The following is a 25,622-nucleotide window of genomic DNA, read 5'->3' on the forward strand; positions in this document are numbered from 1 at the left end:
TCTTCAGCGGATTTCACTTTATATTTTCATTCAGTGGCACATTATTCGTTTACAGTGAATAAAATCGCCACCAGCCAGGAGACAAACTGGAGACTCTGGGGCCCCTCAGGGCCTGGGGCCCCCCCAAAAGCTTTGCTCAGATCAAAGAAGCCTCACAGATTCTGCATCAGGTGTCTTCCACTTGTCGTCCCTGAACGCCTCACATTCATAAAGAAAATAAAAACCCAATTATTTGTATTTGACGTGTAGATTTATTGTGTCGAAGGCAGAAACACTCCGGCTCTGTCACACAACATGTTGGCGTGGCTTCTGAGAGATTCTGGAACCGCTTTAACCAAAAACTAAATAAAAAATTATTAAAACGCTGCTTCACGTTTCTTCCTGAAAGGAAAATGAACTAAAGTGATCGTTAGTCCACATAGAGAGAATCAGCTTTTAATTCATTTCTGTACACGTTCTGACGATGCTGAGGCATCTTTTTAATTCGGTGGGCTTCGCGTCGACGCGTCTGCTTTTCTTTGGTGACAGTAAAGACTCTTCACTGTACGACACAACAAATTATTTACTGATCTGAATGTTTTTACGCCGTCATTAAAGTCCCATGATGCCGCAGTTTGACCTGCGTGTCCTCAGCCGTCTCCCTCTTCCTCCTCAGATCCGACGGCGTGCAGGTCTGGCGGCACCTCTAGCGCCTCCCGCTGGACGTGTTGGATGGACACCATGCCGGTCAGGAGGGCGTAGCTCAGCATGGCCCCCAGGGCCACCAGAGCTGACAGGAACTGCTTCCTCCGCTTGTTGGGGACGTGATCAAAGTCTCCGCCTTCAGACTGAGAAGACGTCTTCTGACTGGAGGTCTCTGAAAAACAACATGAAGGACGTCAAGACAAAGACACCTAAGAAACGTGGCAAAAACCCAAAGATCCTGAAGTCTCAGGTGATTACACACTAATGGAAACATTGGGAACATCGTCTTCCATATTTAAATCCCACACACTGGACCTTCAGCTTTATAAAAAACATGAATGAGGTCAAAATGTAAGAGAAGCTGCATTTGGAATCCACTAAAGCTTTTATTGTCTTCACACACTCTACACTGACAGCTTCCTGATTAATGAGACGACCTGTGTGTCAGCGAAAACTCGAGTGACGTCAAACCATCGGTCCGACTCCTGAGGCGGCTGCCGGCGTGTGGCCTCACCTCTGCCGTCTCTGGGGAAGTAAAGCAGCAGGATGTTGGTGCAGAAGTTGTCCAGGTTGTCTAGAGACTTCAGGTGCTGCTGCAGTTTCCCGTTGGGCAGTTTGGACTTGAGGATGGGCGCCAAGTGTCCAAACACGTAGGCGTCCAGAGACGAAGGCCTGCGGAGTCACACACAGTCAGGTGTTCTCAGTCTGCTTCCGCTTTCAACCAACAGTCCGGGAACACATACATCATCAGACAGTAATCAACCTGAAGCATTTAGTGAGTCAGAACCAGAACCTCTCGAGCTCGCAGGACAACCTGTGATCTCAGTCCTGATGGCTAACTGACTCGATTTTATGGTTCATCAAGATTACAGAGCGTGGGTGAACTTACGAGTCCCCGAAGAAGAACTTGTGTGAGCCGAGACGCTGGGACAGCAGGTTCATGCACTCTGCAGCATCACGGTACAACTGAAACACACAACACAGATTGTGGTCTTCAGTAAGGAACTGCAGGAGAGGCCAGAGAAAAGCTTCACCCACGAGTCACTAAAATCACGTCACTGTCTCCATCAGCTGAGGCCAGCCAAGCACCACGAAATCCTGCTGCTGTCTGAGAAACGGCACCACCTCTTCAACACGATGGAACGAGAGGAAGCAAAAACTCAACAGCACCATCTCGATCCAGAAATCATGACCCGATTACTCAGGATGATCCACACACTAAGAACTATTTTCTTTCTGTATTACTGCACCAAAGGAAATGCGACTCGTGGACGAGAGGCTCTCGCTGGTGAGGGGGGTGATGGGTTGTAAACCTGAACAGCTGACGTCTCTACAGCTGACATCTGCAACACTCTGCAGCTCACACCTGAACTATCTGATGGATGAACAGCACTACAGGGAAGAGGAAGGTGGAGGTTTTCATTTTGGGGGGACTGTGGTGTCCACAGCACACCTCCAGCCTCAGTTCCGATGCTCCTCTCTGGACCTAAATGTCCAGTGGACCTGATCCACCTTCTCTGATTCAGGATCTGCTGCCGGTATTGAAAGCAAGTGAGCACAGACAGAAACGTTTCAGAAAATACATAAAAGTTCACTCCAGTCAAAGAGCTGACGCCCGTCTGTCCAAAGTGGACGGATTGTTCACCAGTTTTCCAACTGAAAAATCCACTGCCGAGACTTTTCCTGCGCCTGGGAATCTGTTCCGTCCACTTACAGAAGCAGCCGACAGACGTGGAACAAAGTCAGTCAAGTTTCCGTCACCAAAACCTCAAGTGCAAACACAACAAAGACGAGTTTCTCAGACGCTCACACAGAAGCAAAATGTTTTCCGTGTGAACGTTTTTCTTACATGAATCAAGTGAACGTGCTGAAGTTCGTGTCCTCACCTCCTTCTCTAGCTCCTCTCCGGCCTCCAGGCTCTCGCTTCCTCGCAGCAGTCGCAGTTTTTCCAGTTGGCTGCGCTGCATTCGTCCGGGCAGGAAGAAGTTCAGGGGGAACGGCATGTGCTCGGCGTACCAGCGGCGAGTCACGTCCACGTAGTTCTTTGGCTCGACCCAGAAGGCGTAGATCTGTGACGGACAGAATCCACACACTGTGTTCCTCACAATATGTTCATGTTTGATGGAAGAGGAGTTCAGTGAGGAGAACGTTTGTTTCTCACCAGGGCGGGTTTGAGTTTCTCCTCCATCAGAGAGATGAAGGCCAGGCTGTCGGCTCCCTCCTTGGCCGACAGATCGAAGTCCGCGTTGTATTTCTGAAAAACACAAAGGAGATTCACATTCACTCAAACTGACCAATCAGAGCGTACGGAGGCTGTGATGTCACCCTGTGTCTGAGGGTTACAGGTCATGGGATGAGATCAACAGCACATTCGTAATGAGACTCTGACCAGCAGCTGCAGCTAAGTTCTCACTAATCAATATGTTAATTTATTGATATCAACATCTCATGCTGATTGCAGAAATCTCTAGCTGTTCTTACATTACAGATAAAGACCAGACAAATTAAATTAAATGATCACTTCGCTGATTTGGCTTGTAACGAGGAAAAATGTAGTTTCAGATATCTGCTGTTTCAGGAACGAGAAGACAAGTTCCAGTCAGGAAGCGATGTGACCAGCGTGGTTTGTTGACATGTCTGAGACGTTCTGCAGCGAAGTGAAACGTCCAGGTCACAGTCCTCTTAATGATTTCAGCTGTGACTGGCTGATCATTTCCACACTTGTGTTTGGTGTTTGGCAGAGTTCCACAGGTGAGAAGTCAGCGCAGGTGAATGCTGACGGCTCACCCGCAGTGCGAGAACACTGACGGTTCTGCTTGTGTGGAAACATGTGAACCACCAATGTGTCAAATGAATCAGCTTTAAATGCTGTACAATAACACAGAACACGTGTGCCCCCGAAGCGTGAGCCGCCACCTCGATCTGCAGCCGGACACAAGAAGAAGAACGGCCCCAGAACGAAGTGTGAAGCGTGACTGAAGTGAACACCTGTGAGATCAACGTGTGCAGCAGAGCATGAAGCCGTCCTGTCGCTGTGGCCTCCTGACCCCCTGCAGACTGAGGCATGCTGGGTAATGTCTTCCAGATGCGGAGGGCAGCGTTTAGCTCCGAGACGTGACGTCTGCTGCGGGGAACGCGGGCCAGAGGGAGACTCACCCGAACGCCAGCGGGTGCTTCAGAGACCGATCTGAGGAGGCCATCGCACCACCGGGTTCGAACCAACACCCAGAAGTCTCAGCTGTCTGCCGTTTCACAGTCTGCCGTTGCTTCATTAGCAGCATAAGCTTCTGGAGGAGCTGTGGGCCCCTGTGGGCCCCTGTGCGCCCCTGTGGCACCATTACAGGGTCTGGCCTCTGTGTCACATGTTGTGAGTCTGCTGGTGGCTTGGAGTGGAAGAACATCATGCATCAAACATGGCTGCAGGCCACTGAACCTGTACAGGTCAGCACGTTCGCGTGGTGCTGCTCTCCATGATGTCACTTCATGCATGCACTCGCGGTGCAAACGTGCCGTCCAATGAGAACAAAGCTCCCGAGCATCATGGTGAGTGTGTGCGAACGGTTCTCAAGAGAACGTTCAGCAGCTGACATTTAGGAGGATCGTCAGCTGAATGTGTTTCTGGCTGCAGCTTCCTGTTGTTAAATTTGTTTTTCCAGTCCGCCACACACAAACACATGCACACGCACACAGAGGCAGAAATGTGATGAAGCAGAAGTTCAGATGTGATTAACGGTTATTCCATAAATGACTGTTCTGATTACTGGAAGCAGACTTCCTTCCCTGTTTACCATGTTGTGGAGGGTGTGTCAGCCCTGATGCATGCTGGGAAGGTGGAGGTTACCTGTTTTCTGAGGTGGATAATAATGTCAGAGGGCCTGCACAGAGTCTCTTTCTGATTGGTCCTCAGAGCAGGAAGTGACCCTGTGAAATCAGAAAGAAAGGACATGAACAACAGCACAGTTTCTTCTTCACGTGTTGCTGAGTTGAAGAGACGCCGTCTCACCGCTCGGACTCCTCCAGGGGTTGCAGATCTTTCGCAGTTTGAGAGGAGCTCCTGCAAACTGAGCGTAGGCCTGCGGACAGAAAGCAGCGACACGACCGGTGCAGTCAGGACAGGATCCAAAAGCATCCAGAGACACTCGAGAGACCGCAGGTTAAGGGACAAAGTGAGACAGGACAGGACGGGACAGCAGGGGACAAGATGCACGTGATAATATTGATAGTTCCCGTCATGTTATTGTTACTGTTTAGAAGGAGACCGCAACACGTACGTTACATGTCTACATGTCACTCGTCTACGTGTCACTCGTCCACGTGTCACACGTCTACCTGTCACTCGTCTACCTGTCACTCATCCACGTGTCACACGTCTACGTGTCACTCGTCCACGTGTCACACGTCTACCTGTCACTCGTCTACCTGTCACTCATCCACGTGTCACACGTCTACGTGTCACTCGTCCACGTGTCACTTGTTCAGATGTCAGTCGTTTACGTGTCACACGTCTACGTGTCACTCGTCCATGTGTCACACGTCTACCTGTCACTCATCCACGTGTCACGCGTCTACCTGTCACTCGTCTACATGTCACTCGTTCAGATGTCAGTCGTCTACGTGTCACTCGTCTACCTGTCACACGTCTACCTGTCACTCATCCACGTGTCACGCGTCTACCTGTCACTCGTCTACATGTCACTCGTTCAGATGTCAGTCGTTTACGTGTCACACGTCTACGTGTCACTCGTCCACGTGTCACTTGTTCAGATGTCAGTCGTTTACGTGTCACACGTCTACGTGTCACTCGTCCATGTGTCACACGTCTACCTGTCACTCATCCACGTGTCACGCGTCTACCTGTCACTCGTCTACATGTCACTCGTCTACCTGTCACACGTCTACGTGTCACTCGTCTACGTGTCACTCGTCTACATGTCACACGTCTACATGTCACTCGTCTACGTGTCACTCGTTCAGATGTCAGTCGTCTACCTGTCACACGTCTACCTGTCACACGTCTACGTGTCACTCGTCTACATGTCACTCGTCTACGTGTCACTCCTTCAGATGTCAGTCGTCTACCTGTCACACGTCTACCTGTCACACGTCTACGTGTCACTCGTCTACATGTCACTCGTCTACGTGTCACTCCTTCAGATGTCAGTCGTCTACCTGTCACACGTCTACCTGTCACACGTCTACCTGTCACACGTCTACGTGTCACTCGTCTACATGTCACTCGTCTACGTGTCACTCCTTCAGATGTCAGTCGTCTACCTGTCACACGTCTACCTGTCACACGTCTACATGTCACTCGTCTACCTGTCACACGTCTACCTGTCACACGTCTACGTGTCACTCGTCTACATGTCACTCGTCTACCTGTCACTCGTCTACCTGTCACTCGTCTACATGTCACACGTCTACGTGTCACACGTCTACCTGTCACACGTCTACGTGTCACTCGTCTACATGTCACTCGTCTACCTGTCACTCGTCTACATGTCACTCGTCTATGTGTCACTCGTCTACATGTCACTCATCTACGTGTCACTCCTTCAGATGTCAGTCGTCTACCTGTCACACGTCTACATGTCACACGTCTACGTGTCACACGTCTACATGTCACTCGTCTACGTGTCACTCCTTCAGATGTCAGTCGTCTACCTGTCACACGTCTACCTGTCACACGTCTACATGTCACACGTCTACGTGTCACTCGTCTACATGTCACTCGTCTACGTGTCACTCGTCTACGTGTCACTCCTTCAGATGTCAGTCGTCTACCTGTCACACGTCTACGTGTCACACGTCTACGTGTCACTCGTCTACGTGTCACACTCCTTCAGATGTCAGTCGTCTACCTGTCACACGTCTACCTGTCACACGTCTACGTGTCACTCGTCTACATGTCACTCGTCTACCTGTCACTCGTCTACATGTCACTCGTCATGTGATCCGAGAGCCCACAGTATGACGCAGGCCTTTGGATTAAACCTTCCCCAGCTGTGAACACTGAGGGAAGTGAGCGTGCAGGGAGCCCGGCTGCCCTGCAGACGCTGCCGATGACTCAGTTCTTCTGGAAGGAAAAAAATCAAAGCTTCATTCAACTTTTACAACCAGGAAAATGAGGGAGAATTTCCTCATAAATCTGCAGCCGTGAAGGCGAGAGTGAAGACGTTTGTTCCACGGAGAGAAACATGACACACGGCTGACTGTGTGTGTGTGTGTGTGTGAGAGAGAGAGAGTGTGTGTGTGTGCTCTGACTGTGTCCTGAGAGACTGGGGGACAAAATGAGCCACAGACGAGTTGGCACAGGCTGAGGAGACAGAATGTCTGTGTGTCTCGTGTGGGGACAGCAGCTGACAGACAGTGGGACCAGCAGGAACTTCATGTGCAGCAGGGACATGTCGGGACTGAGTCAGTCCAGCTGTCCCACACATAACAACACACTGAGAGTTTAAGAGACGACAGTTAAAGGAAAAGTACACCTCATGGTGTTCTGAGAGTCTGTCCCACACGATGAGGTCACTCTCACTTCACCTGTCTGAACACCTGAAGGTGGCTGTGGGTGTACGTCCTCAGACTGAACATCTCCAGCATGTTCCTGACTGAACAATTTTGTCTAACCAGCGACCCAGAGGACAGGGCTGTCCATTGGACATCGGGTCCACATTTACAGATGTACGACAGACATGTGATGATGCGATTATGGTTATCTTTTTTTTATTATCGAGTGCATTTGGACTGCACAGGTGCTCAGGCCCCAGTCCAACACAAACGTGTCCCCCTGACGCGGTCTGCAGGCTGAGTCACGCTGTCAGGACCACAGCAGTGCATTCTGGGTGATCACAACTACAACCAGCATCACAACCTACAGGACAAATCAACTGTTCAGCCTCATTTATATATGATAAAAAATGTCCTGTCGTAACAAACGTCTGTATGAAGCGGTGGACAAACACAAACCGTGTTCTTAATCACTTTATTCTGCATGCTAATCAATAGCTAATCATTACTTGTGATGGATGTGAACATTTTTTTAACGTTGCAGTCCTGCAAGAGCAGAGCGTCCCCCAGTCTGATGTCGACGTGTGTGAGGGGCAGCTCCATCTGCTGGTTGTTGGAAGAACTACAGACTCCCCCTCTGAGCTGACTGGACTCATCGATCATGTGGACGCTTATTGGACATAATATTGATCTTCATCAATGCACAGCTGTGTGTAGAACATCCTGCCTCGTTGGAAACAAAAACTGCATGTCCAAACTTGTGGGTACGTTTTGCAGCACTGCATACAACATACTCAAGTGAGCACATCACACGGGTTTTACCGGTCAGACTCTGGCGTGTAACGTGACCTGCTGACTTCCTGTGGCAAGGCCACACTCACGGGGTCCTAAATCACTAAAGATGACGGGGCCCTGGATGTCCTCTGTTCTCATGCCTTCCTTTTTTTGGGTTTTATTTTGCAAAGTGTTAATCATCAAGATAATCATCATGATAATCATAATCATCAAGAGCCTGTCAGAGAAGGATGACCTTAACAAACTGAACTGAGATCAGTCTCACTCAGGTGCTGTTTAAATCCAGTCTTACCACAGACTGCCAGCTTTTCAACCACAAAACCTGCTGCTCTCCTCTGAAACACTGTGGAAAACCCCCATCTAAACGTGAGCTTTTAGAGCGAGTCACTTTGTGCATCTTGGACAGATCAGATCCCAGACGGACTGAACCCCATTCCTCGAACCGGCTCCTGGTTAAATATTAGGAGAACCGGAGAGGAAAAGTGTGAGGGAATGTGATTAATACACCGCACAGACAGGAAAAGGACAAAGCAGGAAGGTCTAATCGCATGTCAGCCTTTGTGTCCCTTCACTTATTTTCAGAATCAACACTATGACTGCCTACAACCAGACCAACACATTAACCGATCAATCGCTGCAGTTTAAGTGATGTTTTCCACGTGGCGTGTGACATCATCATTTCAATGATAGACAGATATGCTTTATTGACCCCAGGCTGGGACATTACAGTGCAGCAGCAGCAGCAGCAGCATTACACACAGTGAAAAAATACAGAGAATAACCTACACAAAAAATGTTGTCTGTCTGCTGTGTGATGGAGGAGGTGCTGATCGTTGTCCACGATGGATAACAGTTTGGTTTGTTCAGCGTCCTGCTCCCCACCACGGTCTCAACAGACTCCAGCCTGAGACCGAGTACAGAGCCAGCCCTCTTCATGATCTTATCAAGTCTGTTAGCGTCGCTGGCTCTGATGCTGCTGCCCCAACACACCACAGCAGAGAAAATGGCAACAACAGACTGGTAGAAGATCTCCAACATCTTGCTGCACACGTTGAAGGATCTCAGCTTCCTCAGGAAACAGAGTCTGCTCATCCCCTTCTTGTACACCGCCTCGGTGTTAGATGTCCAGTCCAGTCTGTTGCCGATCACCACTCCCAGGTATCTGTAGTCCTCCACCTCTTCCACCCTGATCCGTAATGGCTGTGAAGGCGTCCTCCTCCTCCTGAAGTCGATCACCATCTCTTTGGTCTTGTTGACATTCAGTCCCAGGTGATTCTGCTCTACAAAGTTGTCCACCAGTGTCCTCTCCCTCTCTAATACACCCGACAACAGCTGAGTCATCAGAAAGCTTGACATGACTCAGAGGTGTACTGAAAGTCAGTGGTGTATCAGGTGAAGAGGAAGGGGGAAAGCTCAGTTCCTGTGGAGCTCCTACATCACTGACCGTCTCATCAGACAGGACGCTGCCCAGACGGACAAACTGTGGCCTGCCTGTCAAGTAGTCAGTAAGCCAGGAGATCCTCACATGAGGACATTTGACATCTGAACGTGTCGTCACTGTTTACAAAATATCATGTATATTAAAATATCATATTATATCGGTTTTATCGCCAAAGCAACACGGGGAAAGAGCGGAGTTTTACCGGGAAAACGTGTTGACGCTATCAGCCGTCAGTCTGTCGCGTCTGTGGCTCATTGAGCCGTTAGCATGCTAACGCTAGCAGCAGGTACCGTGTGGTTTGAAAGCCGTGTTTCTCGGTGTGAATGAGACCGACGGACGGCCGCTGAGCCCGTCGGTCCGGTGCGAACGCAGACTCACCTGAACCACCAGACAGTCGGTGTCGACGGACGGTAAACCCCAGTCTCCTTCCCAGCAAAATAACTCGTCGGGCGCCGCCATCTTCAGCCGGGACGGTGACCTCCCACACCGGAAGTGGAGGTCGACAGGTTGACTATCAAAATAAAATCCACTTTTACAAAGTGTAATTCCATAAAATTCAGAATACCGACATGTCAATAATTTTCACTGCAAGTGCAGGTTCTGGCTACTCAAGGACAACCAGATAAACCTGAGGCAACAATCACATGATTGACGTTGGATTAAAGAGGAAAAATTAATGTAAAATGCTACATATCTGTAGCTATTTTGTATTTAGGAAATGTGCTGCTGATCTTCATTAAAGCACCACACAGAACATCAGCTGACTGAAGAGCACATCAGCAACGTTGCATCAGACACTAACATCAATTAATTAACATGAATGGCACAGAAACAAGATCATCATCATCATCATCACCACCATCATCATCGTCTTTGCCATCGTCTCTGGCTGCTGTGTCTGAAGCCTGACTCAGAGCTCATGAATCCACCTGCCACCAGTCAGTCTGCTGAATTAACTTTTCATTTATATTTCCTGTAAACTTTATCTCCCTACGTTGCGGTCTATTTCTGTTTCTGAAAGGCCACTAATTTAAATGTTGCCTAAAAGCAGCTGGATTTAAAGACATTTAATCGAAAAACCATAAGACACTTCTAGTTCCAGAAACTTCTGAATTCTGAATTCTGTCTGAATTCGCATTTTAATCTTCAGTTCAGTTTCAGATTGAACATGTTGCTACAATCTCTCACTTCCCTCTTTTTCTCCGTCTCGAATGTCAAACTGTGAAACTCATTTTGAGTTGCTGACTTCCAGGTCTTTCAAAACAAGATTACTCAACCAGTTATCACAGTGAAGATGCTTAGAACAGAAGAGAAAAACAGATTCAATAAAATCAGAGCCATAAAACTTCATTGTCTTGTTTGAAAATATTACATTTCCTTCAGAAACTGAAGCAGGAATTCTCAGTTTGTTTCAGATTAAATTAAATCCATCTTTGGCAATTTTCTTACAAAACCACAAGACATAAAATAAAACACGCTACAAAAAGAATAAAGAAATATGAATGCAAAACTAAAACTAAATCTGAGCTAAGAAAATCTGAAGCAAGTCAATACAAACATAATGAGTACAAACAATGAGACAAAATCCTGCCTCACAGATCCCAGACTGTGTCCATAGCAACAGAAGAGGAGCGGACTTCAGCTCCCAGAAGGCATTGCTGTTGGATCACCTGAGCAGCTGTGGTGCTACGACATCACAGCAGTTTGTGGACGTGTAGGCTTTGCGTTCATGTTTCCAACTTTAGCTTTCATGAGGAAATGGACAGACACATTCATCTCCACGGAGATGAATGTGTTACGGTGTTACGTTTTAGGGGAAACTGCAACACACTTAAACACAAATATTAAAGGACTTAGACATTTACATCATCGACCAGTTTCATGAAGATATTGCCTGATTGAGATTAGATCAGCGTGCTGGACGTTCTGAACAGTTAAACGACAGGCTGGTGCAACATAATGACTGCTGATAAAGTCCACCCTCATCAAAGTAAGCGACAGATGAGCACAAATGACTTCCTGTGATGTCACGGCTGCAAGTGGGACTTAAAGACTCCTCTGTAAGTCCTGCGGGTGTGAACCAGATGTGACTTCATCTTCTGTTGGCCACTGAAGTGTAGATGATGGCGTCCTGCGCCTCCATCGCCTCTCTACAAGTAAAAAACACAATGAGTCAGTGGACAATACTGTGTCACCTGAGAAAAGGAAAGTCTATCCAACAGAACGTCCTGTGACTTACGTACAGCAGCCACAAACAGGGACCAGATCCAGTTAACACCCTCTGATGGATTAGAAAGGAGCGAAACTAAACCAGCAGAGATCAGTTCTAACGGGACCTCCCAGATCTCTGCTGGATCTGCCCCAGCTGCTGGTGACAGACTAAAGACGCTGATAATAAACTCAGTTCCTATAGCACGGATCTGCTTGTCACTGCAAATGGGAAGTGGTAACAACTAAACATAGTCCAAATGAGTAAAGACTTCATCTCCATGGCAACACGGGCTGCACACCTGATGCCATGGTTAAGATAACTGATCAAAATGCATAAAAACACCACAAACTGACCAATCAGCTGTCTGGAAAATGTCATCATCATTCTCAGAAGTTCCTGGAGTTTGGTGAGAGGTGGACTCCTGTCACCTTTCTGTCAGAGTCATTTCATTCTGCTTTGGTATACCAGTATCAGAATGAAGCACTAAAGCCCTAACACACACACACACACACACACACACACATCCTCAGTACCCGGTCTGGTTGGCACGACTGAACTGGATGGCGGCGTAGCTGACGTCGTCCACAGCCTGGCTGGTTTCCTGTCGGTGAGTCCCTCCCTCCTCCTCCAGCGGCAGGACGTGGCTGCAGATGTTCTGAGGATGCTGAAAACCACAGACAGAAAGCACTGAAGACAGACAACTCGTTCTAACTCGTTCTGTTTAAAAGGCTGCTCTGAAACAGTCAGGTGGATCATTACAACACACCTCCTTATATCTGTGCGTTCAAGGCCTGAAATGTTCCTGGCTTTGAAAACTGACGACAGACTAAACCTTACAGGTGGTCATTACAACCACTGATCATCCCGTCAGAGCAGAGGGAACGTTTAGGGATAGGATTGGTTCAGAGGGTATATTAAGAATAACTTGACATTCACACATGCATCATCATCTATAATAAGCAGATAGATCAACAGAGGGCGTGTCAGAGGGGTGTGATTCTCCCATCAGTATCTCACCTTTTGTCCCAGGTCACCTCCCACAAGGCTCTGATCTCTACCTGCCACCGCCGCTCGCTTCCTGCAAACGCCACAACATGACCGTGAAACACATGCAGAGCAAACACCGACATGCCAGGAGAAGCAAGGCTTGATATTTCTGAAAATATATCTGCCAGTCATGATTTCAAGCATAATTTCAAAACTTTTCAAAAAACTTCAAGATCTATACGTCATAATTGCATGGACTGTGTCATTTCAGGATTTCCTCAGAACAACAAGATTTGTGTTTTCATGTTTCCAGTGGGGTGGTTAGCACTATTGCCTCATAGCCAAAAGGTTCCAGGTTGGAATCTCTGGCTTCCTCCCACAAAACCAATTTGGCTGCACTGCTTTGCCCTGAGGTGTGATTGTGTGGTTGTTTGTCGTTGTGCATCAGATAAGCGGTATAGAAAATGGATGGATGGTTGGATATTTAAGGTGACCAATTAACTAACTCATCCCTCAAGTCCAACCTTGAAGATTTTTCCACAACAGTAAATTAATTTGAATTGTTGTTTAGAGTCACCTTTCAGAGCAACAAGCGGATACATTTTTCAGCCTTTTGGAGTTAATGAGGTGTTGAAACAATGGCACAAGCCATCCGATATCCAGGTGGTGCGACACAGTATGTCATTAAATACTTGATAAGATAAGAACTTTATTGATCCCGCAGGAAATTGTTGGAAATCTTGGAAATGTAGTCAAGTAGAAGAATGACATGAAATAAATGGAAGTTCTCTAGTAAAGTACAAGAACTGTAGTACTTCAGATAATGTATAGTTTATTCCTGAGCTTTAAAAAGCTGTGACAGGCAGACAGATTTATTGAAATACCTCCTGATGATGAAGAGGACCAAAGTGAGAGTGAACAGAGCCAGCAGGACACCGAACACCACACCGACTGCCAGACCAGAAAAGCTTCCACCAACCTCGTCTGGAAAACGCATCACGTCTGTTAGATGGAATATAAGCTGCATCTTCACACAAGTCCACAAGAAAACTGGAACAGGACGTGTCACTGTCAGCTGACTCAACATAAGGGCGAATGACAGCAGCCGTGCGTGTTCTGCGAACGAATGAATCGCCGCGAAAGGCATCGTTCATCGCGACGAAAGAACCGTCAGCAGATCTACAGGGCCGTTGTGCATCTTTATGTTTAACTTGTATTCATCTGATGGACACAAACACTGCACACAAGTGGCCAATCGATTAGTGTGGGTTTAAACTGATTGATCAGATCGTTCACAGACACTCCCTCACTGTAAACTGTTTTCACATAAAATCTGACAGAACAAACCCTCCTCCACATGCAGACTGAATGGCTGGGAATGATGGGCGCTAGTCTTCAAACTGCAGGTGTAGTTCCCAGAATCCTTTGCAGTCAGAGGGCTGAGCTGGAGGGCGGTGCCAGACTCTGGGAGTTTGAGGTTATCCTTGAGCCAGGTGACCTCCAGCTGGTGGAAAGTACAGGCTGCAGTGCAGTACAGAGTGACGTTTTCGCCTCCTCTCATGGGACTGTCACCACTGGAGCTCGTTATCCTCATTGGAGTGTCATCTGAAATACATTTTTAATTTTAGTTTTCCAGCTTTTCAATACGTTATTCTGTATTCCAGCATGTTGCATCTCTTTCTGTTAAACACTAAATTAAAAAATGTGGTCCAGACCGGCTCTGTGTGGCGAGATAACTTTTGTTGTGATTTATATAAATACATAAAAGTTGAATTGAAATTGATTTGGTCACTTATCTAACAGACAGACAGAATCTGTCAGGACTGTAACAAACGTTACGCTGGTGACAGCGAGTTTGTAGCCAGCGTGCTAACACACTGATGTTTAGGAGGTGCATTGAACTCGTCGGTTCAATGATCAGTAAACACATCGTGCAGCCGAAGCTGATGTGAGGGTCATCAGATCTGAAGGAATTTGGTCTTAAACCAAAGTATGGACAGTTGTGGAAAATGTTTGACCCGTGACCTTCTGACCTGTAAGTAAAGTAAAGCAGACCTTCACACACTGGTCTGAGCTTCATCAGTGTGCTGTAATAGGATGTTCTTACCAGTGACTGTGACGTTCACTCCTGACTGATCAGTAAAATGTCCTCTCACGTCATTAGCTTCCATTCTGAAGCGAAAAGTTGCTTCGTCTTTTTTCTGTATCTCTGTGATCTGTAAGGTGCAGTTTCTCGTCTTGTCTCCCAGGTATTTGTAACGAGAGTCGTTTCTTTCTGATTGGCTGTCGTACACAGACGAGTGGTTCCCCTGGCAAATTCTATGGTTCTGGCACCAGCGGACTCTTTTGATATGTATCGGAATTGTTCTTTGATTCACAGTGACAGACTCAACTGGTGTGAAGGTGCAGAGGAGGGTGACGGTCGATCCTTTAACAGCACACACGTGATCTGGATAGTCCACACCCACACCCGCAGCACCTGGATGACAGGTGACAGAAAGACATTAAAAACAGGATTCTGTGCCTCTGATTGTCTCTGGTTGTGAACCTGACCTGTTGTTTGTTCTCTCATTGTATTAATGATTTGCATAATTTTGTACAAATACTATCAGTAAAATGTACCAAAACACAGCACATGAAAGTACTCAAACTGTTGTTATTATTGTTATTGTTTTATGACTTGATCATTTCTTTTGATGTGATAATGTGAAAGAGGCTTTTTAATGTTGTATTCAACACAACATTCTGCACAAACACAAGTGTTGATTTTTTATGTGAATCTCTATGTTTTGAACTCATTTCTTCGACTGACTGAATCGTCAATACACTGGAGTCACAGGGAGGTGGTCTCAGTGCATATGAAGTGCAGGACTGTCGGACCTGAGTCCCAGCTTTGAATCCTGTCTGCTGTTTGGTTTAGGCAATAAAAGTACTTCCTGCACGTCCCCGGACACGCCCGCACTCATCCACTTTTGTTTTTGTACTGCACCAAAATGATTTACAGCACAGAGACAAAGACAAGACAAAAGAGAAATAAAGTCAATTCAAAAAGTCATTTTATCAGTACAGAGTCGGAGTATGGACGTCACTACCTCAGAATAAATATGCTTAGTTACTTTCCTTAACTGAGATGACAAGTGGCTCAGCAGCAGATTCATCCTGATGGAAGTCAGGACTCTTGTGTTGTTATGCATTTGATTTTTTTCTCTTTTACACCAACAACAGGATCATGAAGCCGACTTCAGTCTTACCTGTCAGCACCAACATGAAGCCCCAGAGGGTCTTTATGTCCCAGACGGCCATCCTTACTTCTCTGCAGAGTCTGACTTCTTCTCCTGTCAGAAAAGTGAGCCGTGCGTAAACTGACAGATTGTGAAATGATGTAAGAAACAATTCGAGGGCCTTTTTTCGACTTCCTCCTTCGCTTCCTTTCTTCCGAGAACTCTTCTCTTGCCAGCCTCATTTGTAAACCCAATCTCCAAATTACAGCCTGACTTATGTAGTATAACTTCCCTAATAACACCAGCGCAGACATTACACATGAGCATTACATCAGCATGTTGGTGGGGCGACTTCCTCAAGGCGGCTAAACAAAATCCAGAGACACGAAGGCTCACAGGACGAAGCATCGATGGGTTCACTTTGTTCCTGTCTGACCGAACTGCCGACGTTCATCGGCACAGACGTTTCACTAACACGAAAAGTCGAGAGAAAGCTGATCTGACATCAGCTGATTTTAGAACACACTTTTAGTACATCGGTTCAGATTTTTGCATGAGGGTACGTACAAGGCAGATACAACCTCAGCTTAACAAAGTCATTAAAGCATCTTTTTCTCATGTGAGGAAACCTTTTTAACTCTGAACGACCCCCTGAGACCCCCAGTTACACGGTGACAGAACGTGTCTGTTCGGGGCTTCATACTCCTTCTGTAATAAAACTTCTGGTTGGGTCTGTGGTCTGATCCGTTTCAGGTTCAGGGTCCACTGGTTCAGACGCAGTGCTGCATTAACTCATGTTAATGAATTTATTGTGCTGTGTTACCATAAGCCCTTCATCTGGTCTTTGATCATTTCCAGGTGGCTTTCAGCATATTTTATCATCACCCTAATTTTAATTTCAGTAACTGTTTCATCACAACTCCTACTTATGACAGACTATGAATTCAGCCTTTAGACTTAAATCAGTGGACAGTAGACATTTGCAGGAAGTTCCCACTCAGAGAATTTACAGTAATTCTTGTCCAACCTGTCAGTCGCTGTGAGGCTTCCTCATGCCAGACATCCCTGAAAGGAAAGAAACAGCATTTTGTTCCTGTTTGGAAATAATCCAGCATCACTGTCTCCCTGTCAAATCCGAAATCACCTGTCGCAGCCTGGTTTGTGATTGGTTGGGCTAGTGTGATGTCACAGTGGCACCAGACATATAAAAGAGGGGAAGTTGTGGGGCTGTGACAGACTGAAGGAGAAGCCTGTTCATGTCAGCCTTCAGGTGAGTTCACACAGGTAAGCATCCAGGCAGGAGAAAAGCAACAAAGGGAGTTTCAGTGAAAGCTGATTTGTCATGTTTTATGTTCTATGTGTTATGCAGTCCTGAAAACACATAATTATTTATTCTATACAACACTGCCACTGAGAACCTACAAAGAATATAATGGACACAACACCATTCTGTGTTGCGTTGTGCAGCGGACATTCAGTCAGGGGCGTCTCTAGGAGCTGACGAGGCCCGGGGCCGAAGCCCAGACCATCGAGCCGATCCGAGAAGCGCTGCTGCTGAATGTCATTTTGTTTTATTGCATTGTGTCCAAAATGGTCATCTGCTGGCTAGTTGAGAATTCTCAACGCGGTGGCAACCTAACTAACCTCAAATTTAATCTTTTATTCTGTTCTGTGATTGTAAAGTCACAGTCTGATCCAGTAAGGATGACTTTAGTGATTTGCAGTTGAAAATGTGTCTTTGTTTAAACGGACTATAAATTCTTTTCTATTTTACATTTAAAAATCTTTCTCAACAGCATTTACTGAGTGTATTTTAATGTTTGTAAATTCAAATATAGACATTGAAATGTTGCCAAAATACATCAAGATTATGCATAGATAGCCTTTATTCAAAACTCGCTTTAAAATACATATAGTTCAGTTTTAACTAGGACTTCAGGACTTCAGGAAGCACAGCACTGACCCAGCCCCCCTTTACATCAACGATGTGTGTGTGTGGACAGGGTCCACACTTTCAGGTGTCCTCATCTCCAGCGACATCTCCTGGACAGAGAACCTCACTGCAGCTATTAAGGATTCAAGGATTCAAGGAGCTTTATTGTCATTTCACACATGTAGAAACATGAGGTGGAACGAAATTAGTTTCCCTGGTCCTGGTATAAGCCCAATAACCTACAAAATAATAATGCTATAAATATAAAACAACACTATATACATATAAAAGCAACCAGAATAAAAAGAAAGATATAACCAGTGAACAGGGACCAGACGGCAAGAATGTTTACAGCAGTATTGTAGAATAGTGCAAATGAGACAAGACGTGTGTATGTGTGTGTGTGTGTGTGTGGGGGGGGGACTGTTCCTCAGTCTGGTGGTCCTGCTCTTGATGCTCCGCAGCCTCCTGCCTGAGGGGAGAGGGGCAAACAGTTTGTGTGAGGGGTGGGTGGGGTCCTTCATGATGCAGGAGGCCCTTTTCCTGCACCTGGAGGTGTAAATGTCTGTGGTGGTGGACAGGCTGCGTCCCACAGTCTTCTGTGCAGCTTTCACCACCCTCTGCAGAGCCTTCTTCTCTGCTGCAGAGCAGCTGCTGAGCCACACAGTGATGCAGGAGCACAGGACGCTCTCCACCACACATCTGTAGAAGGATGTCAGGACTGAGCTCCCCAGTCCGCCACGCCTCAGCCTCCTGAGGAAGTAGAAGTGCTGGTGTGCCTTCCTGATGAGGCAGGAAGTGTTGTTGCTCCAGGTGAGGTCGTCCGTTATGTGTCTCTCCCCTCCCTGATGGACATTTACACCTCCCGCTGCCTCAGCAGAGCCAGAAACATCAGCAAGGACAGATCCCACCCTGGCTTTGACCAATGTGACCTGTTGCCCTCAGGGAGGCGCTACAGGTGCATCAGGACAAGGACAAACAGATTCAAAAACAGCTTCTTCCCAAAAGCAATAACCACCTTGAACTCTCACGTGCACTGATTCCATAGACCACCGGTCTCTTACATCCTGTGCAATACCTTTCAATGTGCAATATTCCATTCCATAATGTGCCATATTGTATATACAGTATATTTAAAGTTACTGAAAGCTGCCTCTCTATCTAATAAACAAACAAAGCAACAAGAAAACATTCATACCTCAAAACAACACACAATAAAGAAATCACCTGGAAAGCTTGTGTGTCTGCACAAGTCAACAAGTCAGGTCAGGACCAGCTGAGTCGAGCAGAGCCGCTTTGAGTCACATTGATTTGGCCCTGCAGCTTTGTAGTACTGAATGATCTCAGCAGTGTGCACATGTGTCTACGCTAAGCTCAGAAGAACAAACATGTATCAGTTGGTCACCACTGGTGCTGATTAAAGCTAAACTTTGTCACACAGCACCAAGTGAGTTTATAGCACTGTCACAAGGCTGCCTGCCTGTTGTTGTGATTGTATTGTGATGGACTGTTTTTCATATGTGCTGAATTAAAACAAAGTATTGAAAGTCTAAAATCACTTTTAGAGACATAAATACAGCCCATCAGAGATCCAGACGAACTGACATCAGGCTCTTCATGGGTCACATCAGCAGAACTCTGACAATGAAGGTAAACTTTAGTTTACACATTAGTGTAGTTAAACACATTAGCTGTGTATGCTAACGGGTCTGAAACATCTCCTCTTCTCCAGCTGCTATCAGTCACCGTCCTCCTCATTCTGGCTCCAGTGTTGACCAGCTGCACCAAACTACCAGCAGACTGCAGTGACATCTATAACCAAGACAAGAGCCAACCCAGCGGAGTGTACACCATCTACCCCATCGGATCGACCTCTGCTGTCCAGGTAATTCCCTCTGGGATGCAAGTTGACCCTCTGATGAGAAAGACGCTGCTTCAAAGAAGAGACGGTCAGCATGTGAAGACGGAGACATCGGCTCTGATAGAAACACAGTTGAAAGTTCTGACTGATGCTCCTCATACAACAGATAGCAGTCCAACGTAGTTGTAACTTCTGTGGTATTGATTTTATGTCACAACTGTGCACAGAGTGGCATTTACAGCACTGGTCATGGCATATTTGAATAGACTGTATAAAGTCTTTGCAACCTGATCACATTTGCTAACGAATGTGTGTTTGTCTGTGTAGGTGTACTGTGACATGAAGTCAGAAGGAGGACGGTGGACGGTGAGTTGACTTGACAAATATGAACATCCGGCCAGATTACAGTCCTGGTTCTCTGAATGTTCTCTCAGTTTTTGTCCAGTCTGTTAGTTACTTCATACGTACAGGGAATGATACGCCCACGGATACTTCTTTTATCCACACAGCAACTTGTAAGGCCAAGTCCAAATGACTAAAACAAGACAGAAGAGAGGCAGAAGGGTTGTTTAAGTCAGTCTGCAAACTGCAAGTCTGTCTCAAATGGAGCAAAGACCTCTGCAAAGGCAAAGGCCTTATCTGTACAACAGACTGACCTCTCAGGTGCCTCCTATCAACCTCGAGGGAGTAAGCATTCAGATACTCATCGAGCAGGGACACAATCAAACACAAGGTTTGGATTTAAGGCAAAATACTCCACTTTCAGAATCTTTGCTGAGTGCATGTTTTGTCTATGAGGAGACAGGGTCAGCTGACAGCAACTGACTGGCCAGATCAAACTGACTCGTGCAGACAAGAGATCATATGGTGCTTGGGACTGCTCAAGGAAACGTTTTCACTGAAACTTTGCCATGTGGAAACACAAACTGTCAGGTACCTGTTGGGTTTAAGCAGTTACCTCCCATCTCGTTCCTCCAGGTGTTCCAGAGGCGGGTGGACGGCTCAGTGAACTTCTACAGGCCCTGGGATCAGTACAAGATGGGCTTTGGTAATGCTGCAGGAGAGTACTGGCTTGGTGAGAAATGAAACCAAACTAACAGTCATGTGACTTCATGAAACTTACTCATGAGAAAGGACAAAGTTTAAATTCTGTTGAGTAAATCAGCAAATGAGTTCAGTCTGCAGATGGAGTTTTCTTGAATACAAAAAAAGTGAAGTGTGTGTGTGTGTGCATGTGTGTGTGTCCTCATTGACAGGAAACTTTTAAAGGTACACTTTGTACCTCCAGATGTCATATTAAGGAAATATTCTTACTCCTATTTTCCTTACTAAACAGAAAAATACAACCTTCCACTTTCTGTCTGAACTCAAGTTTATTTATTTTAACGTCTGTCCTCAAACTGTCCTTTGCTGGTCTCAGAGGTCCCACTCCCAGTCTGGTACCTAGGTGTGTTCACTGGGAGGAGTTTGAGCCCCACAGTGACCCTCCTGTCATCAGCTAGTGCTGTGGCCAACTGAACTAACTGAGCTAACTAATGCTACAGCTACAACCAGCGATCATCACAGCAGCAGTCAGTACAATGTAAAAATGTGTGTGTGTGTGTGTGTGTGTGTGTGTGTGCAGGTCTTGAGAACATCCACCAACTGACACATCAGGAAAAGTATGAGCTACTGGTGGACATGGAGGACTTTAACGGAACCAGAGTGTTTGCTCGTTACTCGTCGTTCTCTGTCGACGCCGAGTGCGACGGGTATGAACTGCATGTGTCTGGGTTCACCAATGGAGGAGCAGGTGAGCATCGGTGCATGACGTCACATCCACAAAGTTTGATGAGCTGCTCAACATAACTGAAATAGAAACAAACAGAATATCACATTTCTTTACTTTAACCAAACTAACATGTCCCCCCAAACCTCTGAAAAGATGAAGTTGTCCCCCAATAAACTGTTTCTAAATGAATTATGTGTGTTCAGTAGAAGATGGCTGCAGTTTGACATAATTCACAGGTAAACACAGCTGAGAGAGACAGCTGCATTAGGCAGACTTTGCTCTGGCTTTTACTTCCATCCAATAAATCCAGTTTTCTTGTTTAGTTCAAAGAGCTGGTGTTGCTGAGGTTCCTTCCTCGCCTGTTTGATACGAGTCGACAGCTCGGCTCACCTGCCACCTGTAACATTTCTGCCACTTTATTTGGTAGTAAACACACCTGAAACGGTTCATCTTCCCACTTCTATGGTGCATTTTTCACCCAGCTGGCAGGTCAGCCAGTTAATGTCAGATATTCTAGTAGGACTGATTTACTGCTCTTGCTCTCCTCTGCAGTAACAGGCAGTAGTAGTGTTTGCAGCATTAGTATCGCTGTGCTTAATGTTTCTGTAGGAGACGCCCTGAGTGGTCACAATGGACACAAGTTCTCCACCTTTGACAAAGACCAGGACACCTGGGGGAGCAACTGTGCCAAAAAGTTCCTGGGGGCGTTCTGGTACACAGCATGTCACTACACAAACCCTAACGGGGTTTACCGCTGGGGGGCTGACAGCACTATCTACGCTGTTGGAGTGGACTGGCAACCGTGGAAGGGCTATGACTACTCGCTGAAGGCCATCAGCATGAAGATCCGTCCTGTGTCGTAGTCCTCCAGGACCAGCACACAGCAGAGGATCAGCTGCTGATGTTTTTCTCTGTTCTCTAGTACATAATCTCACATGATCTTAGATGGTCTGGTTTGGGTTCTTTGAGATTTGCTTTAAGTTTGAATACATAATATTTCCCCTCATCCATACTCTGATAAAACTGAATTAGATGTGACTGTGCTTTTCTGTATGGTTAACTACGGATGAAATAAATGTTTTACTTTAACCCAGAGCAGAAAGCTGATGTGATCTGATGTCCTCGCGTTGTCTCCTGTGTCTCTGTGGGTGGATGCAGCTGAAATACTTATTCTACAAGTCCTTCACACAGAGTTTTCACAGATGTCTGCATGGATCCTCAGTGCTCCAAAAACACCTACAACCCTCCACACATCCTCTTTTTGTTTTATAGAAAATCAAATCAGTGACCTGAGTTTGTTCTAAGATGATGGATAAATGAAGAGAAATAATCAAGCCTGAACTGCTTTTAAAGTTTGTGCTCAGAGCGAGTCGTGTGGATGAATTGGACTCGTGAACTTTCTGTCTCTCTCACATTAAAACAACAATGCCATTCAGCTTATCACCTGAAGGTCATGCTGAAGCTGCTGACGTCACTCCTTCACTCGTGTCATATTTTAGGGGATGATGCTGCTTGTTCACATGCTGCTGTAGCTGTGGACGGGATGCATGTGGATGAGCATCAGCCTTGTGCCTGTCGTCTCTGTGCTACGGCTGGTATGCAGTCCATCCATCCATCGCTTTTCTGTCTCTTTACACGTTATATTTACACTATATTAGACTTGGCAACTCTGCATGGATAGAGCGGCTATAGAAAACAGATGGATGGGAGGATGAACTTGGTAAAGCATCAAGGGACAGAGAGACAGAGACAGAGAGAGACAGACAGGGAGACAGAGAGACAGAGACAGAAACCCTATAACAGAGACAAAATTTCAAGTAAAGCTATTCAACATCAATTCAAGCAAGCAAGTGGCTGAATCTGAATATGAAAATCACTGGGTGTTCGTGGGCCACACAGAATATTTGTCAACTAATGGATAAAAAATTACTCTTGATGATAATAGATATAATATTAGTATGAACAAATGACACATATCCATTTTCTTTAACTTAACTTTAATACTTTCACATAAGGAGCTTTTTAACCAAGGTTCATATTTATATTTTGCTACATTCAAGATGAACAAAACAAAGCCATCAGACCAAAAATAAATGGACTGTTCACAACATAACGTGACATAAACAATTCCAAACACAGCAGGTCCATACCCACAGCCAAATGTATTAGAGCTGAACAGTAAAACAGACAAACAAAATAAGTAACATAAAATATAAATGTTGTCACAGAGACAGCATCACATTCCTCATGTGATGTAAAAGTAGCATACATCACATTGCTGTCATTTTGAGCCTGTTCAATGGGGAAAATTACACTGCATTGACTTTGCTATTTCAACATAGTTTGGCTCATAGGTAGTAAGGGCAATCCTAAGACACTCATGCAACTTCTCACTGGTCATGGAGCAACGTGCCTTTGTTTCGATGGCATTCATGTGAGAAAAGCAAGACTCACATGTATAAGTGGACCCAAACCTTGCCAGTATTAGCAAGGCCACTTTCCTTGTTGTGGGGTACTGATATTGGTTAACATGGTTAGACCAAAGGTTCTCTGCACCCTCAGACTGCAAGTGCTGTTTGAAAGCAAAGGAGGATTGCATACCAACCACTGAAAGATGCTCTCATCAGTAGAAGACATTACCTCTTTGGCTTTTGCACAGAAGTGTGATTCAGGTTTGATAGAAAAGGGTTTACAAGCAAAGTGCAATACTTCAGTGGGAATGTTGAACCCTTGGAATCTTTCCATAAAGTTCTCAGTAGGTTTTGTCATGAAATCTGTTATCCACTCCAGGAGGTTTGCTGCCCATTTGTGTTTACACACACGATGGAAAGCCACAATGTCCTGGTGGAGCTCACAGAAACGGTCCAGAACATGTCCCTTGCTTAGCCACCTGACACACCGACCTGGCGCTTCATAAGGATGGGAGTGAGTGCGACCGGGCGGTAGTCATTGAAGCAGGAGGGAGACGGCTTCTTCGGGACTGGGATGATGATGGTGACTTTGAGGCATGTGGGGACAACAGTCTGGCTCAGTGAGGTGTTGAAGATGTCCATGAAAACATCGGTGAGTTCCTCGGCACAGTCAGTCGTAACAACAGAGTATTGGAATGACACTGACAATAATGATGATAGTTGTAGTAGTAGTGATAATAATAATGTAGAAATATAACAGGTGGTAATAACAGTTGTCAGTTTCGAGCAGGACCACAGCAGGAGGTCCAACCACGATCCATGGGAACCTGAGAGACCAGAAAGCACAAGGACTCCAGGGAAGAAGCTGAGTTAGTGATATGCATTAATGGGACATGAATGTGTGCAGAAGGAGAGGAAGAAAGAGCTCAGTGCATCATGGGAGATCCCAGGCAGTCTAAGTCTATAGCAGCATAACTAGGGGCCAGACTAGGCCAGCTCTAACTATAAGCTTTATCAAACAGGAAGTTTTTAGTCTACTCTTAGACAAGAAAAAGAACCTAGAAGTCTATTCTGAATTTTACAGGCAGCCAGTGTAGAGAAGCCAACGCAGCAGAAATATGATCTCTAATATGAGTTTTTGTCAGTACATGTGCAGCAGTGTTCTGGATTAGATAGAGAGTCTTTATGGACTTTGTGGAGCAGTCTGATATCAGGGAGTGGCAATAGTCCTGCCTGGTCTAGAAGACATGAGTTGGGGAATGTGACTGACGATCGGTCGCCTAACAAGCAGAAAGACGGGAAGATGGAAGATCACTCAGTGCTGCTTACTGTGAATGTGTTTAGGCAAATTTTGGTCCATTGCTTGCTGTTCAGTATATACTATGGATAACATAAGATGTTTCTAAATCCATCCATCCATTTTCTATACCGCTTATCCGTCAGGGTCGCAGGGGGGCTGGAGCCTATCCCAGCTGACTACGGGCGAGAGGCGGGGTTCACCCTGGACTGGTCGCCAGTCAATCGCAGGGCCAACACACAAAGACAGACAACCACACACTCTCACACTCACACCTAGGGGGCAATGTAGAGCAGCCAATTAACCTGTTTTTGGTATTGTGGGAGGAACTCCACATAGAAGGGCCCAGATTCGAACCTGGAACCCTCTTGCTATGAGGCGACAGTGCTAACCACTGCACCACCGTGCCGCCCATGTTTCTAAATCTTGGAGTGAATTCCTGCTCTTAATGCCGAGTCATGTTTGGGGACCTGCAGATATTGTTAATGCTATAACAATATTT

The 25,622-nt window shown here is 46.1% G+C and overlaps 3 protein-coding genes across 5 annotated transcripts; 1 reads left to right on the forward strand and 2 right to left on the reverse strand.

The window, feature by feature from the left end:
• Positions 1-231: 231 nt before the first annotated feature.
• On the reverse strand, positions 232-9,956 carry LOC124064273 (metaxin-1-like). Of its 2 annotated transcripts, XM_046398571.1 has the most exons (8): positions 9,806-9,956; positions 4,688-4,757; positions 4,526-4,605; positions 2,846-2,938; positions 2,571-2,753; positions 1,574-1,650; positions 1,199-1,356; positions 232-856 (listed from the first exon to the last, which is right to left on the reverse strand). In XM_046398571.1, the coding sequence occupies exons 1-8, from the start codon at positions 9,884-9,886 to the stop codon at positions 630-632; spliced, it is 969 nt and encodes a 322-aa protein (XP_046254527.1). In that variant the 5' UTR covers positions 9,887-9,956; the 3' UTR covers positions 232-629. The 2 variants fall into 2 exon arrangements, with proteins under 2 accessions (XP_046254527.1, XP_046254528.1); XM_046398572.1 differs by lacking the exons at positions 4,526-4,605; positions 4,688-4,757 and having other exon boundaries at positions 9,806-9,938.
• An 802-nt stretch (positions 9,957-10,758) lies between these two features.
• LOC124064272 lies at positions 10,759-16,120 on the reverse strand. Its single transcript, XM_046398569.1, has 7 exons — positions 15,878-16,120; positions 14,734-15,105; positions 13,974-14,231; positions 13,511-13,610; positions 12,657-12,717; positions 12,173-12,303; positions 10,759-11,577 (listed from the first exon to the last, which is right to left on the reverse strand). The coding sequence occupies exons 1-7, from the start codon at positions 15,927-15,929 to the stop codon at positions 11,520-11,522; spliced, it is 1,032 nt and encodes a 343-aa protein (XP_046254525.1). The 5' UTR covers positions 15,930-16,120; the 3' UTR covers positions 10,759-11,519.
• A 949-nt stretch (positions 16,121-17,069) lies between these two features.
• Positions 17,070-22,507, forward strand: LOC124064274 (microfibril-associated glycoprotein 4-like). 2 transcript variants are annotated; one of them, XM_046398574.1, is made up of 7 exons: positions 17,070-17,131; positions 19,346-19,430; positions 19,513-19,665; positions 19,969-20,007; positions 20,620-20,716; positions 21,266-21,433; positions 22,022-22,507. In XM_046398574.1, exons 2-7 carry the CDS (start codon positions 19,398-19,400, stop codon positions 22,273-22,275), a joined length of 744 nt encoding a protein of 247 aa, XP_046254530.1. In that variant the 5' UTR covers positions 17,070-17,131; positions 19,346-19,397; the 3' UTR covers positions 22,276-22,507. The 2 variants fall into 2 exon arrangements, with proteins under 2 accessions (XP_046254530.1, XP_046254529.1); XM_046398573.1 differs by having other exon boundaries at positions 17,079-17,117.
• Positions 22,508-25,622: the final 3,115 nt, after the last annotated feature.

The sequence above is a fragment of the Scatophagus argus genome, chromosome 9 (assembly GCF_020382885.2).
Source record: "Scatophagus argus isolate fScaArg1 chromosome 9, fScaArg1.pri, whole genome shotgun sequence".
NCBI classification, from domain to species: Eukaryota; Metazoa; Chordata; class Actinopteri; family Scatophagidae; genus Scatophagus; species Scatophagus argus.

Excerpts from the sequence above, each read along its gene's own strand:
- LOC124064273 (XM_046398571.1), bottom strand. The coding sequence starts at position 9,886 with ATGGCGGCGCCCGACGAGTTATTTTGCTGGGAAGGAGACTGGGGTTTA. Across the intron at positions 4,758-9,805 it reads CCGACTGTCTGGTGGTTCAG|GCCTACGCTCAGTTTGCAGG; the intron begins GTGAGTCTGCGT and ends TTCTGTCCGCAG. Across the intron at positions 1,651-2,570 it reads GAGAGGAGCTAGAGAAGGAG|TTGTACCGTGATGCTGCAGA; the intron begins GTGAGGACACGA and ends TGTGTGTTTCAG.
- LOC124064272 (XM_046398569.1), bottom strand. The coding sequence starts at position 15,929 with ATGGCCGTCTGGGACATAAAGACCCTCTGGGGCTTCATGTTGGTGCTG. Across the intron at positions 14,232-14,733 it reads AGTGAACGTCACAGTCACTG|ATGACACTCCAATGAGGATA; the intron begins GTAAGAACATCC and ends AATGTATTTCAG. Across the intron at positions 12,718-13,510 it reads GTCCTCTTCATCATCAGGAG|GAAGCGAGCGGCGGTGGCAG; the intron begins GTATTTCAATAA and ends TGGCGTTTGCAG.
- LOC124064274 (XM_046398573.1), top strand. Across the intron at positions 19,431-19,512 it reads GCAGAACTCTGACAATGAAG|CTGCTATCAGTCACCGTCCT; the intron begins GTAAACTTTAGT and ends CCTCTTCTCCAG. Across the intron at positions 21,434-22,021 it reads GTTCACCAATGGAGGAGCAG|GAGACGCCCTGAGTGGTCAC; the intron begins GTGAGCATCGGT and ends ATGTTTCTGTAG.